Genomic DNA, 17,394 nt, shown 5'->3' on the forward strand with positions numbered 1-17,394 from the left:
TCAGGTCTTTTATCACTGCTTTTGTCAAGCTATCTATTTAATTGAAAGAAGTTAATTGAATGAAAATGATCAACTAAGCTTGTATTAATATTGCTAATGGAACTTTCTTCTTGGCCATGTTTGGAGAAAGATGTCATGCTAGACTTTAGGAAAGGCCCATTAAGGCTTGCACTTAACCTGATGGGCTAATTAAGGAATGCTTATTCATTCTACAAGTCTAAGATAGCCTCTATCCAGCCTATTCTGCCTGATTTTACAACACATTTCACTTATGAGCGTAAGCATTAATAGCAGTGAGAGTAACTGATAATGTTTTGATTGCATTGAATACAGTCCTAATGCACCACTGAATTTGTAATTTGCACAGATTGATCTAATATATGTTTGCACAATTTAATTTAATTACTTGTCTTTAAATTGCCAAATAACTTTCAATTTAAAGGTCACAAGTGAAAACCCCAATATGCCTATTTTTCTAAGAAGGAAGGCATACTAGGGGTATTTTTTGTATGCCGTTTATATCATGCCATCTTCTATTTCTTCTCTTCAGCTTGTTATATTTAATCAATCTTTTTATAAACTTCTTATGTTTCGGGTGAATTTGATAATATTTTGCTGTCATTCAGAAAGTTGTAAAGTCCCAAGTTACTCTTGCCCCACTTTGGCAGTTAGGAACTCGTAGTGGAACTGTCTAAACTCGGCGGTCTCTTACGATTTTCAGGAGCCAGAGTTGTCTTCCATTAGCTGAATTACAAATGTAAATCTTAAGGGTGTTTTGAAGGCTCTGGTTCTACCCAAAAAGTAGCTAATAACAAAGCATCCTGTATTCACTCCTTCAGAAAGCTGTTGTTACAGATAAAAATTCAACACAGCTAAAGTTCATTTAATGAAGACGACTACTGTACACAGCACTGAGTCTTTCCTGAGAGCAGCTTCAAAATAACCTCTTGCCAGTAAGCAGGCAGCAATATGTTCTTCCAGATCATGAAAACAAAGCTAAAGTAGTTCATCGTAATTCTAAGGTGTTGAAGTAGAAAATACTTTTTTTTTTTCTTTTACACTATGTCAAGTATATGAGAGATTTATCTTTTCTGAAGCTTTTGCAAGCTGCCTGCAGAGAAAAAGACACACTCCTTCCCTATCATCTATGCTTTTAATTTATCTTTTTTCTTTTTTTCCTCTTCTCACACTTATTTTGTGTATTTTCCATGCCACTGTTGTCTAATGAAACACATTCCTGTATATACATGCAAATACAGTCTTTACTTATGCAAGGTAATGGTAAATCTAAAGAAAGTGAGACTGCTAACAATGACGTGCTTATTTGCTAGCAGCAGGTTGGAGATCTTTGAAATGGTAAGATTTACGTCTGAAAATGTTATTCAGTGGAATCCCCCTTTTTTGGCTTGGTATAATATTGAATAGTATAGTCAACTGTTACAGATTCCATAGAAGGACTTAAGTTATGAATACAAGAAAATGGGTTTTGTGAAATAATAAAATTATTTGACTGTTAATCCTATGAAATTAAGTTGCTAATTCTGCTGAATTTTAGTTTTTAATCTTAGTTACACTTGGTGCTTTATTGGGGAAAAAAATCTCTTTTAATATTATTTATTGAAGTGGGTCTTTCCTTTCAATAAAATATATACTTATAGAAAAATTTATGAAGGGGTCCTGAGTTTAGAATGCTAATGTTCTCAGTACCCGTTTGTTGTGTAGAAGGAACTCCAATCTCACCTAATTTGATTCAGCATCCTTTAAGGATTCTTTAACTGCTTGTAAAATATTTCATTACCATTATCTTCACGTTGATATTTTTTCTGATTCCACACACCCCCCCCCTTTTTTTTTTTCTTACCTTTCTTTTAAGTATAGTGGTAATGGGACCACAGAGCTTCAGTGACTCATCTAACCTGCACTGAATTTTATAAGGGCAAGGTGATGAAAATTCCTGTGTAATCAGACAGTTCCCTTAATAGCATTCTTCTTTGTTCTGTCTTTATTCAAGATGTTACTTTACAAACTGGATCTTAAAAGGTCTTTTGTATAGTATCTAGACACAGAATCCTTTAGAAGGTCCATTAAACTCTTTGTTACTTTTGACACCTGCCCATTAAGGCTGTCTTTTAGCAAGATTACTTCAGAAAAGCTTTGTGTGTTTTTTTCCTATTCATTTTTGAAGTGCTGTAGTTCTGCCTTGCAAAACAGATGGCTGTTCATTGTAGCAGTGATAACGTCTTTTAGGCTAGTAATTTAATATTCTGGTGATCCCACTTAATTATGTTTTATGTAGTGTTGGGCTAAGTTGATTCTGCTTTGGGGAGAAGGCATGTAACCAAGTATGACAATTGAGTTTGAGATGGAGTAGTTGTTAGCTTGATATCTCTACATTATTTTTTTTCTGGATTGGAGGAAACTGCTAAGAAAAATCTTAAAATTGCAAAAACACCCTGGTGACCATGATAACCATTTTTCTCAGCCTCCCAATTTTGTTATGAAGATGTGCACAAACTAGTTAGTCTATTCAGATTTCTCTTTTTCTGACTGTGTGGTTATAATAAAGACAGAATTACCTTTCATCATTTGAGTCCCTTGTGAATAAAAATGAATTAAACATAGTTGTTCCAGCTGATGTGCTTGTGGTTGGGTGAAGTATGGATGTACACATCATCACCCACTATCATTCAGCCAATAAGCAAAAATTTGTGAAACCACTGTTAACTAGGTGGTTTTCAGGTAAATGCTTATACCTTCTGTTGGAAGAGGGCTTACTGACATAACACACTAAAGGGCTTTTACCTAACAAGTTTTAGTTTGTAAATGTTACTGTAGTAGGTATATATGTGTATATTAAATGAAAATTACAACCAGCCACCCCACATACATATTTTTAGGAGTATAGGTGCTTTTTGTGCTTCTTATAGTGCTCACAAGAAGAATATTTGGTAACAGTCCTTTTTCTGGAATTGGTCATTTTTGTAATCTGCTTTCAGGCATGTTTGAGCTAGGCCCTTCTTGGGAGTGGTTTTACTTTCAGAATCTGGTATGTTGGATCCTTTAACAGTCTTAGAGTAGGCTTTACTGTACAATATAAACAACTGAGCTAGTCACACTAGGATTTAATAGAAGAACTTTGAAAAATTGGTAGCTACTTCTGGATGAGATGATCTTTTTTTTCTCTGCCAGCTTTGAAAATGTTAACAGGATACTCATTGACAAGAAAAGGAGCCTGTAGTGTCTCTTCAGATGTAGACCTTTACCCTGAAAAATACTGCCATTAGTGTTTTCACATATGGATAATCACCTCAGTGTCTGGTGAGGTGATATCATCAGCAGATACTTATGATTTTTCAGCACCTTTAGCTGGAAATGCTTTAGTTTGTTAATGCAGCAACCAGAAGTAGCCTATCTTTCATGTACTCCAGAGATGCAACTTTAGCTGTTCGGTTTTGCTGCCAATTTAACGCTTCTGCCCTCTCCTCTACTCTCTGAAGTTGATGTTGGCTTTTGTACAGTTTGGCCATTGAGAAGCACATCACTCGATCTTGTGCTGGCTAGTTAAGTTTATTGACTGTGGGCAGAAATACCCACTGTTTATTAGTTGGTCTCAGATTTGCCTTGTGTGGAATGATAACACGTGACCTTTGTCATGAGATGACAAGCAAAAGTTCCATTCTTCTGTGGAGCATTTTCCTTGAAAAAAGATGCACAGAAATTTAAGAATCTTCCTCCTTGTGGACAAAGAAAACCTGCAATTCAGCTGAATTGTTCGGAATCTCAGTTTTGTAACTGAGCACTGTGTAGTGCTGTCTTCTAAAACAGACATCTGTTCACATGTTTAATGGTTCTGAAAACCGATATAAGCAAAACAGGAAAAAAAAATCTGTATAGAAGACAATTGTATAAAGGATCTGGTTAGGTCTTGCTTTCTTTAAATAAGTAATTTAATGCTGGTAATTATTTGTTTAGGCTTCCCTGAACTGACATACAACTTACTCCTAGGTAGTCCTAGTTTTTAGCTTTTGGAATGAGACTTTAATAAGCCAGGCTTTTTTGATGACTTATAAGTGAACCACAATTACTTACTTGCATTCTAAGATATTTAAATGTAAGAGCAAGTTTTTGTAAGTTAAAAATAAGTAACAATTTCATACATGACTGAAAGATTTTCTTAAGTTTTTGCTTGTGGATTATACAATTCATTTACAGTGCTAAATCTATATTGAATGTGTGTGTTTCTGTCACCTAGGTCATCACAAACTTAGTGAAAATGTTGAAATCTAGAGATACAAGGAGAAATTTCTGCCCACCAAATCACTGGCTCTCCGAACAAGAAAACATTAAAGCAGATAAGGTAAGAGTAATACCTATTTTCCACATAGCCTTACAGGTGCCACAGTTTCAATGGTAATGTGTTTGATTCCTGACTGTATTAATGACGTTGACGTTGCACACATCTAGCATGGCTTAAAACCTGGAGTAATGCTGCTTTTCTCTAATGTGAAAGTCTTGCGTCTCTTAAGAAACTTCTGTGTTAAATCACATTTCCAATCCATAAAGTACAACCCACTTTACAATGTGATACTATAAGTCATCTGCATTTATAGCAGAGGAGAATTGAAAATCTGGTAGCATTTTGTTGCATTTTATTTTCTAGTTATTTTAAATACTTCTCATAATAATAAATGCTAAATAAAATAATTGCTCTATAGTGGGGAAAAAACCCTCAAGATTCTCTTCCAAAATAAAAGAAAATTAAGTAGCGTTTTCTGTACTTATCTAGAAATTACTTTTTTTTTTCCTGAGAGGTCCTGAAAAAAATATTATTTGAGCTTAAAAAGTGTGTATATGCATGCAAAAGGAAACACTAACATGCATGTGCAAGTACGTTCTTTGAATCATTGAAAACTTGGATCTTAAGAAGCTACCTACACCTCAGATAGACTACCATGCGCTATTGGATGTCTTAACAGATGGAAATTTTGCACAGAATAGTTAACAGTGAACTATTCTGTTTATTTTTGATGATTGCACATTTGCTTGTCTTGTGTTCAAGATTTCCGTTTCTCTGTGTGACAGTTCTTTATAGTTATTAGGAAATAGTGCTTATGCACCTTAGAGGCAGTAGTAGCAGTCTTAAATTGTGCTTACCTGATTGTCAATACAAAGTAAACAAAATTTGTTTGACAGCTCAGAATTCAAACTCAGCTTCTCTAGTATCTAAGGGTTCTAGGGGTTCTAATTGACAAGCGGCTGAATATGAGCTGGCAGTGTGCCCAGGTGGCCAAGAAAGCCAACAGCATCCTGGCTTGTATTAGAAATAGCGTGGCCAGCAGAAGCAGGGAGGTGATAGCGCCCCTGTACTCACCACTGGTGGAGGCCACACCTCGAGTATTGTGTCCAGTTTTGGGCACCTCAGTACAAGAGAGATATCGAGGTGCTGGAGCGAGTGCAGAGGAGGGCAATGAAGCTGGTGAAGGGCCTAGCAAACAAATCATATGAAGAGCAGTTGAAGGAGCTGGGACTGTTTAGTTTGAGGAGGAGGAGGCTGAAGGGAGACCTCATCACTCTCTACAACTATTTGAAATGACACTGTAGAGAGGTTGGTGCTGGTCTCTTCTCACAGGTAATTAATGACAGAATGAGAGGGAATGGCTTCAAGCTCCAACAGGGTAAATTTAGACTGAACATTAGGAAAGAATTTTTCACAGAAAGAGTGGTCGGGCATTAGAATAGGCTGCCCAGGGAGGTGGTTGAGTCACCATCCCTGGATGTGTTTAAGAGCCGTATAGATGTGGTGTTGGGGGATATGGTGTAGGGGAGAACTATGTAGAGTAGGGTAGATGGTTGGACTTGATGATGCCGAGGGTCTCTTCCAACCTAGACAATTCTATGATTCTATGATTAAATACAATGTTACATTAAATTCTGGTGTGGTATTTTTGAATGATAGATGGACTTTATATTACATGGTTACTAATTTTGCAGCTCAGTTTTAAGGCATAAGGAGGGGTGATGAGAAATGAAGATACTTCGGCATTCAGACACACTCTTGGACGTGACAGTTTTATGTTTACTATGTAATAGCAAATTGTGATATGTAATTAGATGATGTTTAACTGTAAAATACTGTTATTTTATTAGGTTACGCAGCTTTATGTACCATCTGCTAGACATGTCTGGAGAGTCAGAAGAATGGGAAGAATAGGACCATTGCAGTCTACTTTAGATGGTAAGATACTGTCTAGGAAATTTTTGCTTTACTTAGTCAAAATAACAGTTTGCCTTATGCAAAGAAAATCTACCTTTTATAGAGCTCAGTTGAGTCTTTTCTAGAAAAATCTTAATGATAGCCAAAAGCAAGGTGCTCTTCCATAATTTTGTTTCAGATATTTTAAAAGATGTGTTTGTATACATGTTTGTGTATGTCTTTAGAATATTTAATGTATAACAGCTTTCCCCAGGCCTCTGCTGGCATTGATGAGGGGAAATAATGAGGTGGACAAGTGATACGTTTTAAAAATATATGTATTAATATGTATAAAAGGCAGTTGCGTAAGATACAAAATTAATAAAGTTGCAGAAGATGCAGTGAGGTTTTGCTTTTACTGTATACTATAAAGAAACTTCTTTACTATATATTAAACTAACAAACAAGCTTTAGGTACCACAATAAGTATTGATTACTGTTTATAAATATTGTCTGTAATTAGATAAGGCAGAATCTTAACCCCTTGAATTACTCAAAATATCTGGACTTTATGGAACTTCCAAAGAGAATTGGACCAACTTAGCAATCAGGGTAAATTTACACTAGTTTAGTTGTGTTTTATATATATATATACACACTTTCTCATGCAGACAGTCTGTTTCTTTCAGCTTTTCATACCTTTGTATCTCCACTATTCTAGAATTTTACCTTGCTATGCTTAGGTAAAGTAATAATTAAATCACTAATACTTGTGAAGATTTAATAGTGAATTAAACTGGGGCCTTTAAGCAGCAAAATGATTCATCTACGAGAATCCATACTCTTTCAAGATGATGTAATCTGCTTGAATATCTTAGCCAGATACAGTAGATCATTTAGAGAAGACTATAGCCTTTGAATGCTGCCATAGAGTTGTATAGAGTTAAGGGCTTTGTCCAAGGTTGAAAATTAAGGACTTTTTATAAAGATATTTTTTATTTGAATAGCTATGATGGTATAAGTTTACACTGATTACCTTATTAGTCTAGTTACCAGGTAACAATTAGTTGGTCCAGTGTAAGGACTCCTCAGAACTCTGAATGAAATATTTTTTCAGTTTAGTTTTTCTCTTTGGAAGTCCCCTATTCTAAGTGATTGATAATATGAAATCTTAAAAGCAGGTGTTTCAGCAAAAATTGCCAGGCTTCAACAGGCCTGTACGCGGTATGCCTTATGGACTCTACATCAGTAATTCCTGATTCTTCTCTTGACCTTCATGGCTCTTGACAGCTATACTGTCTTGATGCTCTCCGCTGTCAGACCTGTTCCACGTTTATCTCCCCCATGCTACTAGTCTGCTAGTCTCCTTCCCCTCATACATATAGTACCTTGAGCTCTCTCCCTTGTCTTCCTTCCCATAATAGCACCAGTTCTGTCTGTTCCATTAGATGCCTTGGTCTGGGCAGTCAGTAGATAAGGAGCTCCTGGTGCTCCTGGTGTAGAGCAGCTACGTGCCCTCGTTTTGCTGGCTGGCTGTCAGACAAGCTGACACACTGAACAGAGCAGATAACTGAGCTCTCCTTGCTGTTTCTGTAGTCATGTCACTAAAGGAATTTTTCTTCTCTGTCCAGTTGAAAATTTTCACAAAACTTAGTATTTTTGAATCTCCTATTCTGTGTCACAGTTGAAAATCAGCTGGTTAGCTCAAAAGGTGTGTTGGAGGTGAGATGGTGAGGAAAGATGACACAGTGTATTCATGTAACCTCGTTTTCATATGAAATCGGGATAAAAAAAGTGCAGTCAACATGAATGTGTGAAAACAAGCAGGTAACAATGTGCACCTGACTTGTTTAATCCCTCTTGACTCCATATGGGTTAAAGCCAATTAGCATGAAAGTACTGCTGAATCACATATGGTCATGTTTATTTGTGCTTTTTCATTTACTTAAATGGCAGACTCGTGAGTTCTAAATGCCCTCTGTATTGATGACTCCATCCCATATTTCTCTTTAAAGAAAGAAGCTGTGATGGAGAAATGCAAATAAAATTGACTAATTGACTGGAATAATTGAACTGTCGAAGTCATGTAGTAGTTTACCTTTGCTGTACATGCACTTTTTATTTAAAATGCTTTTAACCCTTAGCTTAATAGGCTGCATACATTGACTTTAATTAAAAATGTTTACTAAGTAAACTAAGGGTAATCACAGATAAGCATTTTATCAGGAATTCCAAAGGCTTGCAATGTTGAAACCTACCACAAATGAACATACATCAAGTATAGTGATGTTTTGGGTCATGTCATGTTAAATTAGTGCTTAAAATATCCCTACTTAAAGTGCTTTGAGGGAAAGTGGGGGGAAAAAAAAAAAAAGAACATTGAAGTGATGTCCTGTTGCAGAAGGGCAGCAAGATGCTAGTCACCTCAGGTAGGAGCCAAAGGAAAAACTTGAAACTATCATCATAAACTTCCAGATTGGGTAATGTCAAGCATTTACTTCAGTTTTGTAATATGGTTGATAAATAGTCTGGATAAAGTCTCTGGAGTCTTTTTTCAAGGAGGTGGTTATTAAACACGAAAATGAAACAACTAAGGAGCTGTGGGTTTTGTTTCCTCGGTTGACTGAAGCTAGGTGGACCTTTAACTTCACTGTCTAGTCAGTAAGCAATACCTTTTTTTTTTTTTTTTTTTTTTTGCTGCAGTTAATTAACTTACAGTCAGATATGTTCTCAGCAACTGGGTTTCTTCCCATGAAGTTAGAGCAGGATTGTCACTCACATCACCCAAAGTTGAGTTGTTTCCTAGAAACATCCTCTGTGGGTATAAGAAGGTTCCAAGGAGCTGCATGGTAGCTTGGGAACTGCATGCGATTGAGTCTCTGTTGCTGTGGCTTCTTCAATTATTTTCTAATATTTTTTTCTTAAACACATTATACAATTTCTTGATGTTCTTTTCACCAGTTCTGCAGTGACTAGGATTTAATGTGATCGCTGTGACCTTGCTGTTGGGAGAGAAAACCCATTGAAATAAATGCTATATTTCTGTTGGTTTCGTGAGATTTGCTTTAATGCTTAGTTTTTATGCCTAAAATGATTTCATTGGAAGTAGATGTTGTAGCTGAAGGCACAGTACCTTTAAACTATTTCGATCATTGGGGTGGGAATACTGTGTATTCCTGCAGTGAAAATTATTAACATTCTAATTACTTACAACTTCTTAATTGTTTTCTATGATGATTTTTTTCTTAATTGAAAAATTAAAATGTCATTAATTTTTTCTTTTGAATAAAATTAAAAATGCAGGAGTACTTATTTTTATACACATTTTGTTTTCAGTGTGTTCTCACTACTTATATTTCAGTTTGCCTGTAGAAACTAATGTGTAAAGAAAGGTAAGGCTTTGTGTGACTGTTAAGTAAATAAACTATTTTCATGTATGTATGTTTATACAAAGTAAATTGAGTCACTTGATACTAAATAAACTGTTTAAAAAATGTTCTTTCCAAAATTTTTAAAATTATTATTTCTATTTTAAGTGGGTTTGGAACCAGCACCTCTTTCTGTATCTGAAGAACGACAACTTGCAATTCTGACAGAGCTACCGTTTGTAGTTCCTTTTGAAGAAAGAGTAAAGGTACCTAATTTCTCCTCTAATATGCAATTGTTTTTTTAGTTTTTTGTCTTCAATAAGTGTAAAAAGAGTGCTTAGATAAATAGAAACTGGATTGATTCCCTACAGAAGGATATGACAGGCCATACTGTTTTTCTTCATTACTCATGTGGCAACTGAACATTTGGAGTTAATTAATTTCTCGTCTTTTACTAGTTATGTTACCATTTTTAATAATTGCATTAAAATTAGAAATATGTATTCCAAGACACATGAGAGCAGTTGCATGTTTATGATAAACTGCAGTCCTGATTCAATGATTGATCTACGTGATTGCACCCTCTTGTGGTAAGCAGAGCACTAACTAGTTGTGTATCTGTAATAAACAGATTGCAGGGTCAAGACTGGAGACTTTTGTGCAGTGGGTGGATTTGCTCAGAATGAGATGATGGATGTCCATTTTGGGAAAATAACGCCTAGAGATTAAATATCTGCCTTCATAGCTGAGTAGCTGAACTTTAATAGAGTATGTAGCTTAAAACTTGCAAGAGTCTTGTATTACTGGGTTTGCTTTTGAATGTTTTCTAGACTTCAAATATGTCATTGTTAGTACTATTACCTATTTCAGTTTGTATTATATTTTTTTTAAGCTATTACTCTGTTACACACACTTTTTTTTTTTTTTCTGAACTGCTTTTGTTGTCAACAGTATCAATTACTTAAAAACTGCTCCCTGAATTGTCATGGAAACATTAAGTTGCAAGACACCATCAAGGGAATGAAGGATAGTTCCATAGGGAAAGTAAATCAGTATTTGTCAAAAAAGACAGTGACAGCTTTAGTAGAAAAGGGGTGTTTTTTCCAGGCTTCTATGAAACGTGTTCCAACAAAACATCTAAGTACTGCATGGCAATACTGCAGTAGGATTACAGGGAAACAATTGTAAGTAACCTCAAGCAGGGATCTCTGTGTCATGATTTAGTCACTGTTTACGACCTCTGGACTTCTTAAAGCTATGTTGAGATGCATATATGTTAAGTTTCTGGAATTCATAAAACCTTGTTTAGTTTTTATCACAAAAACTGAAATAACAGTTGGATGAGAGCTTGGAGAGACAGATAAAGCTGTAGACTGAACTTTTATGCTTCAAAGAGGAGATCCTCTTATACCGCTTTTTGGACCAAGTGTGGTCCTTTTTATCCCATAGTAGGAGTCAACATCCTTTTGGAGTCTCCCACTGCCCCTGCAAAAGAACTTGTAATAAGGGAATAAGATACCTTATCATGGTCTTGTTGTGTTTGTTGTTTTTGTTGTTGTGTGGTTTTTTTTTTTTTCTTTCGACCAGTTGCCATCTATTACGCTGTAATTTAATGTGATAATACAGCTCAGTGCTGTTTCCATGTGTGGGTTTTTCCATGTGTCCTTTCATTTTCTGACTTCTTCAAGAGATTTCTCCCTTGAATTACCAGATACTAGATACTCTTACAGGGAATTACTGAGTCCGGTTTCATGGTAGGCTCTTCAGCCTTCTGACCCCGGGGGATGTTATCTTCTTTAGCTTTAATGCACATTGGTGTGCACCTTTAAATCTGATTTTTACCTGTGGGAGGTAATGAATCCAATTTGTATCAAGTGCCTTGGTTCTCACTTACTGAAGCAATACTTCCATCAGCTTGCGTAGGGTGATGTTAATTCTTAGGGTGTGCGCTTCTGTCAGCATTGCTTACTTTTCTGTGTGTTAGTCTGAAGTCATTGTAAATGCTTCAGTTATGCATTAGGGTTCTTATTTTCAGGACTAACATAGGCATGAACATTGGATTCTGTAGGAGTCCAAATTGTGTATCAAGAACAATTTTGCTATGAGGTACACCTCCAAGCCATTCTTTCCATCTAGTGTGTTGTAGCAATAGTTAGTAACCCGTATCTAGCCGTGCTTCAGGGAAGAGAATGGTGGTGAGCATATTCTCATGCCCTTTACATGAAAAGAAGGTACCTGTGGCTGTGTTTTGATGTTGTCGAACTGTAGAAAAAGTTAGGTTAGAAGGGACCTCTGGAGGTACTATAGTCCACATCCTTCCTCATACAGGAATAACTTCAGAGTTGGATCAGGATGTGCAAGGACTTGTCCAGCTGAGTTTTGAGTATCTCCAGAGATGGAGATTTTACAAACTCTTTGTGTAAGCCCTTTGATACTTAATCAGTATCATTATGATATTTTTTTTTTTTTAAAGATCCATTCAGCATTTCTCTTTCTACAGCTTATGCCTATTTTCTCTTGTCATCCTGCTACGTACCTTAAGGAAGAATCTGGCTTTGTCTATGCTATAATCTTCCTGCTTGGAGACCATCTCCTTCACTAGCTAGTTTTCCGTAGAAACTGTAGATTTGACACCTTACTCTAGCTTTGTCTGCTGTTGTCAGATTTTCCTCTTTTATGGTCAATTTGTTGTTTTTAAACATCCCTGGAGACTCTTACTTCATCTTCTCAATTAAGAAAGCAGTCTGTGATAGTATTGGGAGATTACATCCCTTGGAAAATATACCAGACTGTTTATTGAATATGGGAAAGATGCGAGAGAGGATGTAATAAACGGACACTCCCTGGATTGGGTGTATATTGAACAGTATTATACATTAGGCAGCCCCCTCCCATGCTATATCTTGGTGTAGTAGAAACATGGTTAGCTACAGGTGCTCTTCAGGTGACCTCTGTAACAGGTTCCTGTTGTGAAGATTTGCAAAGGGACAATGTGAAGTTCAGTTTGTACTTCAGCTGGCATTCTTTTTTTGAATTGGTATGATGCTCTGGTTCTTTGTTTAATATGGCAGCTGTGTCCACTATTTTGCTTTTATTTGCTCACTGCTCTTGAGAGGAGAACTGATACCTCATTTTTGTTACTGGGAATGTTCCTAAGCATCACGAAAACCAACAAAATCATTTAGTAGTATTGAGGATTGCCTCTGTGTGTGCAGAATACTTGTGATTTTTTTCCCTTTGTTTTTGAATACTTTGCATTTCAGAACTCTGAAAGTTAGGGAGAGGAAACTGGAATCACTGACACAATGTCTGTAGATGAGCCTCTCTATGTAGAAAGAACTTAGGATATCTTAGCATGAAAAAGTTTTTTCCATGTCTGTCCCCTCTCCTTCCCTCCCCTGGGACATGGCTCTGTATTATGTTTCTGCAGCTCAATGAGAGATAAGACAACACTTGAAAGTGAGTGCCCAGAAGCATCTCAACAGACAGTAATAGTAGTGAATAGCCATCTATCATTGAATATTTAGATCTGCACAATGACATGTTTTCTCTTTTGACTCATTTTAACAGATTTTTCAAAGACTGATCTATGCTGATAAACAAGAAGTTCAAGGAGATGGGCCATTTTTGGATGGAATTAACGTCACTATCAGAAGAAATTATATTTATGAAGATGCTTATGATAAACTTTCTCCTGAAAATGGTAGGTTTACAATTAAGTTCTCGTCAGCTTGTTTATAATATTTAACCGTTCTTACTATGTTTTTAGCCTTTCCTTAGGAAGAAAATTACTCATAAAACAGTGACAAGGGAGAACCAAATAAGCTTGTAGCAAGCAATTGGAAGTAATCTGTAGGTGAAGTTTTCTGTCTTGTTTACAGGTACAGAGAAGCCATAGTGGTAGTTGGCCATTGAAGTCCGAAAATCTGTTTTTCTGTGTGTGTGCATGACATACCATGTATACATTCTCTGAGAAGAGAGCTCTTCAAAGTTAATGTTTCAGTAGTACCTTAACTGAGATCATTAAGAAAACAAGCTTGGAATAGCAGAAATGTACTAGGTTGGTTCTTGTGCATTTGTATTTTTATTTGGTTGTTATATGCTTAATGTGCAGTCATTCCTGAATTTTTTTTTCCCCTGTGATTGGAATTTCCATATTCCATAATAGCCTCCATTGGACTCCAGTAACAGTTTAGTTTCATTCTAGCTATATAAGTTATAAAATTGGACTCTTCCTTTCAGAGGTTGCACTAACTTGGGGTCCACCTCTACCTGGTCACCTGTTTTGACATGTGACTTTGTTTTTGGACCATTTCACCCTCCTTGCTATGAATCTGGTTGTCAGTACATAGAGGAAGATAGAAATAACTGATTTTCTTTATAAGGCCCCCAAAAGCACTAAACCAACATTTTCTGTATATAAAAGTTTAAACTTTAATGCTCAGTATCTCAGGAGTCTTCAGACAAAGTGTGTCTGTATGCTTGAGAGTCTCTTTTGCCAATGGAACTGTGTTCTGTTTTCTTGTTTTGAATGGTACTGAGATAGTGGTGCTATTGCAGTGCCTGTGGCTAAAAACAGCTGTCCTGTATTTCCAGCCAGCAGAATTTTTGAGCAGGAGAGTGTTTCACTTGAATGAAGAACTCATAGGTAATTTTTAAAACTAGCTGAGTGTGAAATGGGAAGTTATTAGTAGATGTAGAGGCATTTGGGAGAGTGCGAGTAAGACACTCAGTGGTTCAGGAGAAATTCTGTTGCTACAAGGTCCTGAAGATTTTCATGAACATCAGCTGTCCATCCATAATGTGTGCATTTGTAGCACGTGGAAGCACGAAGCAGTAGAAGGTTTTATTGTTACTGGTTTGTTACTGATTGCTTTGCTGGAATGCAAGTGTAGTCAATGCTAAGGTTTAAATAAAAGCTGTGGGTTTGGTTAGATATTCGGAAGCCTTCAGTGAATTGAGCAAAAAGGTCCTCCTTCCCTGTCATGTATACATAGCTCAGGGACTAAATATTGCTTGCTTTCTCAAGTAGCAGCATGAAACAATCAGAACACCTCCCTTCAGAACGCGTCCATCTTTACCACACCTTGCTCACTGGAATTACATGATAAAGCAATGAGTCCAAAGTATCAAAAATATTAAGTTCAGTTTCAAAGATTATTATTTAATGGTGTGGCGTAACAGTCAGCCCTTCTAAGGGAATGCAGTGCTTATTGACAATTCCTTCAGACAGGGAAAAGTTGAACCTTGCATTCACAATCTTTTATATAAATAAAGTTTTTCAATTATTCATGGGCCTCTTTAAAATATTTTGTAGGATTTTTTTTCTTCCCCTACCTAATGTCTTTCCACTCCATCTTTTGATGGCTCTTAAAGCAAGACCCTGTGTACAAAGTGAGTTTCACATACTGAATATTCCAAAATTCAAGCTAGTAATACAGTTTTGCTGCAGTACTATTTACTAGTTCAATTATTTATGTAAAGCTAGTGTAGGTATGTTTGTATGTGTAGTTACATGTGTTTTTATCCAAAAATAATTGAAGCAGATAGTTGTACTTGACTTTGTCTCTCTCCTTTCTCTGCAGAACCTGACCTAAAAAAGCGCATTCGTGTTCACTTACTTAATGCACATGGTCTTGATGAAGCTGGTATTGATGGTGGTGGAATTTTCAGAGAATTTCTGAATGAACTACTTAAATCAGGATTTAATCCTAACCAGGGATTTTTTAAGACCACCAATGAGGGACTTCTTTACCCTAACCCTGCTGCACAGATGCTTGTTGGAGACTCTTACGCTCGACATTACTACTTTCTTGGAAGAATGCTTGGAAAGGTAAAAACAGTGTTGTATAATACAAAGCTATGGCAATACTGAAATTACTCAGTAATAGTGTTTTTTGTTTTTACATAGGGCTAAATTGGGAAAAAAAGATTTTTCTAGAGTTGAGGAAAACTAACAGAGACACTCTGACTGCCAGTTGAGCAATGAGTGCATATGTTTGCTTCTGTGTTTATCCTCTTGCTTAACTTTGGGTTGATTGAAGCCAATAGAATTACTCTGCTTACGGTGATTTTTTTTTTTTTTTAAAAACTGGAGCTTTCTGGAATTTGACTGCATTACATTTTCATCAGTTGGAATATATGAAATTAATATTTTCAGAAAGAAAGGGTTTCTAGTTGTGTGAGGTATACAATTCTTGCTAGCATTTAAAACGTGCTGTGAGCACTTACCATACTGAAGAGCCATATGCACTTAACTTCCATTTATTCTGTCTGTTTTTTCATACATTTTGCATCTTTGTTTTAGTGCTGGGTATTTTGGTGTTGTGAATGTTCAACACTTGTTGAGCTAGATTAAAAATGAAGGAGGGTGGGGGGAAAGAGAGAAACTGTTACACTCAGTTTTCTTTTATGCTCAGGTTTAGTACTAAGGCTATTTCCTCCTAAGCCCTTGAAATAATTTTTGTAAAGCTAATAATTGCAAAACAAAGTTTGGAATATAAATTCAATTTGAGAAAAAAACGTGTTGATTGCTACTCAGTTGTCTAAAACTGAAGGTATTTAAGATGTAAAAATCCCATTTAACTGCCTGGGTTATTCTGGAAGCTAAAAATCCTTCTGACTCGCAGTGAGATTTAACATACAGTTAGATGTCCTTTTAGTGTAGCTGGAAGCGGTTGAAGAGGATGTTGTTGGCAAACTTGAGTTGTTGAAACGGAGTGCTGTTCTTCAGATTTGCCAGACAACTGATTTAGATTAAACTGCCACTTTGTAGGCAAATTCTCTGCTAATGCATCCTAGCTATTGCAACATCCAAACTTGTTAAATAATAAAAATTTCAAATCAGCCTTTTCAATAAAATAATCTTTGAAGGATGTTCCTGCTCTTAATGGGAGATGGATTCAGTACTAATACAATGGTTTGTAATTATGACCTACGTTACATATTCAAGGCTTCATTTTCTTTCTGCATCTACAATTTTTGGAGTGGGGAAGCGAATACTACTGTAGTATTGTGAGGAAGTTATTTACTCCAAAAATGTTTACCTAGGAATGGGGCAGGGCTGAATTGTCAAGGGGAAGTTTGGAGCATTATTTAAAAAAAAAAAAAAAGATTGTAATTTTCAATCTGCAAGTTCCTCTGTCAAAACAACACATTGCTTTCTGTAATTATATTTCAAATGTTAGATGGAAGTGGCAAAATGTGTTTTCTCTCCCATAGAGTGCTACAAGGATAGTTTTGGTTTCGTCTTTTTAAAATCAGAGGATCTATTACTTAACATTTTGAAAGCACAAATTGTTTTTGTATTTGCAGTATGTTTACATAAGGTAAGAATTGACAGTGTTACTTAATAATTACCCTTACCCAGGTGCACAGACACCTTTTTAGTAGTGTATTTAGAGACTTGATGAATTAAACAGAAAGATAAGGCACGACCATACTATTCAAAACCTGCCAGTATTGTGATCGTGGTTAAGTTATTGAATACTCACTCACCCATTTTCAAAAATGTGTCCATTTTATGCTTTGCACAGGGTTATTTGAGAGCAATAGTGGATTATTAAAAGCCCCTTTGTAAACAAAATAGATATAGTGCAAAGGAAGCAATCAGGCATCCACAGCAATTTCTTATTTGTGGAAACCAGTATGTAAAGAGCGCTGCCACCAAAAACTCTCACGTAAAAAGTTTCAACGTTATCAGAAAACAAATACATTAAAATATAATAATTTTTAGAAATTCTCTGTTTCTTGGTAACTGTTTCATGGTAATATCCAAATGCATTTAACTTTCAGTACCATAGATTTACACTTAATTCACTTTTTCTTTTCAGC

At 36.0% G+C, this 17,394-nt stretch overlaps 1 protein-coding gene across 1 annotated transcript in view; it reads left to right on the forward strand.

Annotated features, from left to right (window-relative positions):
• Positions 1-17,394, forward strand: part of UBE3C (ubiquitin protein ligase E3C) — a 79,026-nt gene that overhangs the window by 34,338 nt on the left and 27,294 nt on the right. The window contains exons 14-18 of the mRNA XM_009886774.1: positions 4,253-4,357; positions 6,148-6,235; positions 9,730-9,827; positions 13,132-13,264; positions 15,147-15,394. Coding sequence (XP_009885076.1) covers positions 4,253-4,357; positions 6,148-6,235; positions 9,730-9,827; positions 13,132-13,264; positions 15,147-15,394 — 672 coding nt within the window. The remainder of the gene's footprint in view (positions 1-4,252; positions 4,358-6,147; positions 6,236-9,729; positions 9,828-13,131; positions 13,265-15,146; positions 15,395-17,394) is intronic.

Source organism: Charadrius vociferus, unplaced genomic scaffold (genome assembly GCF_000708025.1).
Source record: "Charadrius vociferus isolate BGI_N301 unplaced genomic scaffold, ASM70802v2 scaffold255, whole genome shotgun sequence".
NCBI lineage: Eukaryota > Metazoa > Chordata > Aves > Charadriiformes > Charadriidae > Charadrius > Charadrius vociferus.